Source organism: Tasmannia lanceolata, unplaced genomic scaffold (assembly GCF_043159265.1).
Source record: "Tasmannia lanceolata isolate RefF3 unplaced genomic scaffold, GAP_Taslan_0.1 ptg000044l, whole genome shotgun sequence".
Classification (NCBI taxonomy): Eukaryota; Viridiplantae; Streptophyta; class Magnoliopsida; order Canellales; family Winteraceae; genus Tasmannia; species Tasmannia lanceolata.
The window spans coordinates 16,141,021-16,146,413 of record NW_027518721.1 but is presented as its reverse complement, the minus strand read 5'-3'; the positions used below and the strand labels follow the sequence as shown (position 1 = coordinate 16,146,413).

The 5,393-nt window shown below is 38.0% G+C and overlaps 1 protein-coding gene across 1 annotated transcript; it reads left to right on the top strand.

The window, feature by feature from the left end:
* The first annotated feature begins 4,716 nt into the window (after positions 1-4,716).
* On the top strand, positions 4,717-5,190 carry LOC143863346 (uncharacterized). The gene has a single exon (XM_077374028.1). It carries the CDS (start codon positions 4,717-4,719, stop codon positions 5,188-5,190), a length of 474 nt encoding a protein of 157 aa, XP_077230143.1.
* Positions 5,191-5,393: the final 203 nt, after the last annotated feature.

Here is a 5,393-nt window from a genome sequence, read left to right as displayed (position 1 = left end):
TTATGTCATTTCATAACCTTTACCAAATTACCCCCTCCAACAACTAGTTTTTGGGGGTGTTTTTAGATTTTCATAGTTTAAATATTTTACCTTCCCTAAATACCCTTCCCAACAACTATTTTTTTGGGTATTTATGTCATTTCATGTCTTTTACCATATTAACACCTCCAACAACTAGTTTTGGGGGGTATTTTGGAAAGTAAAAAAATAACCAAGCCAAGCCTATAAATACAACTTTCCTCCCCTTTATTTCTCACCAAAGCTCACTCTCTCTATTCTCTAAGCTCTCCAATCAACTTTTCTCTCTCTCCCTAATCAACTTCTCCCTCTCTCTCTCTCTCTCTCTCTCTCTCTCTCTCTCTCTCCAATCCAATTCTCTCTCTAGTTAGTAGCACTAACTACTCATCAAGAGGGCGACGATTGGCGATTGGTGATTAACAAGAGGTCGACATTTTGCTCAATTAAGTTGAGGTTGGTACCCATTTAAATATTTAACATTTATAGATTTAATTCTAATTCTCCTTTCACAAATTTTTTTTGTAAACCTCTCTTAATGGCCGGTTTCGAAGAAGTTTCTACCCCAACATTGGCCATGACAACAACCAAGTCATGGACAATGATGAGTTAATGGAAGCTTGTTTGGGAGGTCAATGGAGTGAGGACGAGGGAGAATTAACCTCTGAATCACAATTTCAAGTACAAAATCAACCCAACCCTAATGCTAATGGGAGCCAAGCTCTTTCTGGCTCTAAACCTAAAAGAGGTAGAACTTCAACTGTTTGGTCTCCTTCACTCGTGAAGAGATAAAACGTCCTGATGGAAAAGTAGATATCAGGGCAGTTTGTAAATATTGTAAACGAGATCTTAGTTGTAGTGTTGCCGGTGGAATGGGCCACTTAAAAAGGCATGCTGAAGCTTGTGCTAAAAAACATGGATCATTAGACCCTAAGTAAACCCAACTAAGTCGTACGTTTAGCTCATTAAGTACATATTCCTACCCTTAAGATCAAAATAGAAGAGAACTAGTAGCATACGTTATACACTCCGAACAACCATTTGTTTTTGGAGAATATAAACGTTTTTAAAAATACGCTAAATCTGCTTTAAACCCTGTTTTTAAAAAGGTACCTTGGAACACTCTAAAATCAGACAATTTTAAACTTTTTTATGAACGTAAACAACAACTAATTTCAAGTTTTCCAGAATTTAATGGGAAAATTTCACTTACGTCCGATATTTGAAGTACAAAAAAGGGTTTATCATATATTTGTGTAACTGCACACTATATACATTCCGATTGGATGTTAGAAAAAAAAAGCTTTAGTCTTCTGGATTTTTTCACATATTGGAAGTGCTATAGAAACACATATATTATCTATTGCTCGTGAATATAATATTTAAAAAAAATATTTTCTATAATTCTAGATGATGCTAGTAATAATACTTCCGCAGTAGAGTTATTAAATCTCAATTAAAACCTATTTTAAATGGAGATCTTTTTCATGTTAGATGTGCATGTCATATTTTAAATTTAGCCGTGCAAGATAGTTTAACATTTATTGACCCACAAATAGAAAAATTAAAACCTACCTTTCATTTATCAATTCTTCAATGTATAGAAGGCAACAATTTGTAAAATTATGCAACACCTATGGAAAAGATTTTTTCAAATTCAAATTAGATATTAGACATAGGTGGAATTCAACTTATTTAATGTTCAAACATTGCCTTCCATATAAAAATTTAATTTCATCATTTTGTAATGAAAATATACCCTCAACCTATCCATTACACTGTATCTCTAGAGGATTGGAACACTTGTGAGGGTTTTATGAATTTGCTTGAAGTTTTTTACAATGCAACTAATGCTTTTTCTGCTGTTTACAAACCAACCTCAAACATAATTATGAGTATTTTATATAATATTACTCTTACTTTTCAATCGAATAGAACTGAACAATATGAACAAATAATTGGAGTAATGGAGACTAAATTTAAAAAATATTTTAATGAAATTCCACTCCTATATTGCTTAAGTACAGTAGTGGACCCTAGATTTAAGTTACAAGGTTTAGAAGTCTTGTTAGAAGAGTCCAATAAGAACCTCGGTAATGATCCTAATGAATCAGGGCATAGTATAAATGTAATTAGATCATTATTAAGGTTTATGTATCATATATATCAGGTAGACCATGGACAAAGAAGACTGAATTCTTCTACGAGCATTGGGCCTAAAAATAATCCAATTTTTGCATTAATAAACCACAAAAGACCAAAATCTGGTAGTGTTAGTGCTATATCTTACAATGAATTATCATTGTATTTGGAAAATGAGCATTATATCAATCCCGAAGAATGATAAACTTTTGAAATTTTACCGTGGTGGAAAGCAGATGAAAAAACTTATCCAGTGCTATCCGTCATAACACGTGATCTACTAACCCCCCGGTGTCTACAGTAGCATCGGAGTCCACTTTTAGTGTAGGTAACAGGATTTTAGATGATAAACGATTCAAAATATCATAAAAACATTGGAGCTATGCGTGTGCCTGAAGGACTGGCTTGATGCAGATAATAGAATGCAAGGTAGTAGACGGGAAGGTGACATAAGCTCATTAGCTGAAGATTGATGAAGACTTTTAATTTAGAAGTTGTAATTTCCAATTTATAATTCAATGTAATTGTATTTATTTTATTTTTTCTTTCCTTGTACGTTGGTGGGTTAGAGGCAATTTTCTATGTCCTCCTCAGCTCCTCTTGTCTTGTTATAATTTTATTTTATATTAATAAAATTTAAAGGTGTCGCACGGGTTCCTGGATAAATATTCCAGACACAATCGATCTTTGTTTTTAAGTTACTATTGTAAAGTTAAGTAATATACGAATGCTATGGAGGTATCCAAATGAAGCCATACAAAGAAAAGTAATGCTAGGGAAATCGAGAATAGGACATAAAAGGAGACCAAGCAAATTGTAAACAAAAAATGATAAAAACTGATATATTTTTTCCAACAGAAGCTTTCACAGAACTCTACGGACTTCTGTGAAAGCTTATGTTAGAAAAAATAATTCACAGAACTCCGTGGATCCTCACGGAGATCTGTGAAAGCTTCTGTTGGAAAGAAAAAATTAATGGGCCGGCCCGGCGGGCCGCTGGCCGTAGGGGTGGGCATTCAGTTTTAACCGAACCGAAATAACCGAAATCATGAAACCGATCGTTTTTCGGTTACCCAAAATTTTGAACCGAAGCCGAACCGATTGATCAACCGAACCGAACCGAAACTGAAAACAGATTTCGGTTTTAATCGAAAACCGAATTCTGAAAAAATCTTTCCAAGGAGTGTTAGAACAGAGTAAAAAGAAAACATGGTTTTTTTTATATAGAACATAGTGAAAAAAATGAGAGAAAAGAGATGGGTTTTTATACCTTTCCGAGGAGGATTTCGTTGGTGAGAGTCGAGCTCCTTGTCTCCTTCCTCTTCTTCTTCTATTAACCAAACCAAATCTCAGATCTAGAAAATTTCAGACAAAAAAAGGGGTTTGGATTTTAATAGATTTGCAGGGCGAGGTGGAGGAATGAATGGCGATGGAGGAGCCGTAGTTAATGGAGGATCCCGGAGTTCGCTCGCCGGAGTTGGAGAGTGGAGAGGCGGCGGACTAAGAGGAGGTAGAAGAAGACGAGGAAGAGAAAAGAAAAAACCCTAACTTTTCCTTTTGCACGAAAGATTAAAAGTTAAAACTATAAACGAGAAAAGAGGGTGGATATATCAAGTGACTCGTGTCGTGTGAGTTGTGACTTGTGGACGGTTGAGATCTTTCAGTGGGGGTAAATTTAACTTATACTACTTGTGATTGGTAATGAATTAATCATCGCCACCGAAAACCTTTGTGATTTGTGACTTGTGGACGGTTGAGATCTTTCAGTGAGGGTAAACTCGAACCAAAATAACCGAACCAATTTGGTTTCGGTTCGGTTATTCGGTTAAACCCGAATAATGCACACCCCTAGCGGGCCGTGCCCTGCCTAGCCTCGGAAGAAATCGGCCCGGCACGGCACGCGGGCCGTGCCAGGCCTGCATGCCCTTCCGGGCTTGAATTTGCAGTGCCGTGCCGGCCTGGCACGGCCCATTTGCCACCTTGAGCCTGTGTACTCAAGAATGTGGATCAAAGTCTTAACCTACTGAGCTAAGTGGTTCAACCCCAACAAACTTAATATATTTGTAAAAAATAAAATAAAAAATCATATAAAGATGTCTTTGTTCATTTAGGACCAGATAGTATTTGGGTTTGAGCATCTATCAACTACGAGTAAAACGACCAGGTACGACATACAGGGCCACTCGATCGAGTCAATGAATATTATTGGTCATCACAAGTGAAGTCTAATCCCTTCGATCCTACCTCATCAAATGATTGAACACCTTTTGAGCAAGCGTGTTGAAAAAGTGGTCTTTAAGCCATTGATTTTCGCAGGCCACAATTCTACCATCAGGATCTGGCCCATCAGATCAACGGTCTTCTTTCCCTTCAACACATAGGTCTTCTGAGAGTAGTCAACAAAGTACAGGCGACCCGGCATTTTTGAAATTTGAAAAAGCGTAATATGTGCCTTGCCAAGGTGTTAGCTTCCCAGCCAATCTCGATGTCTAAAATACATAGACGACTCAGAGCAACAAACCAAATCTCGCAAAAGCAAGCAAAGCAAAAGCCGAATCTATGGCAGATCTAAGGATTCTTACCAACTCCTCCATCCTGTTGAAAGCCCTAACCAAGAGACGAACATGGTTGACCCTCTCCGTACTCTTCTATGGTCTCCTCCTCTCATCCTCCTCGAATCTCATCTCTTCCATCCTCACCTGGTACTACTCCAACACCTCTAGCTCCTCAGCCGTAGGATGGCCGGCGCTCTACGCGTCCATCCTCTTCGGCGCCGTCTTCGGTCTTCTCTCCATGGCCGCCGCTCTCGCCATTATCGTTCCCGCAACCCTAGTGCTGTGGATCACCGTCCTCGTTCTCCTCACCTTCACCGGAAAGCCCCGCCGGTCTCTCGTCCTCGACGCTCACAAAATCACGGCTGATATCATAGGATTCGCTTTCAAGATCGTTCTGAAGGAGGGAAATTTTGTGGCCATTGCCTGCGCAATTCTCAGCTTTCTCGCACTCGTCCGCCGTAGAGAAGAAATTTATTGATTCAATCCCTATAATTTATCTTCTTTAATCTGTTTATTTACAGAAAGAAGAATACAGTTTTGGTAATGAAAATTAGGGTTGAAGGATTCAGAGGCTACCCCTGATCTCATATGATCTCTGATTTTTTTGTAAAGTTACTTAGTGTAATTTAGACTTCACGTGTTTTCACGGCCACCCATCATGATTTTTTGTAAAGTAATTTT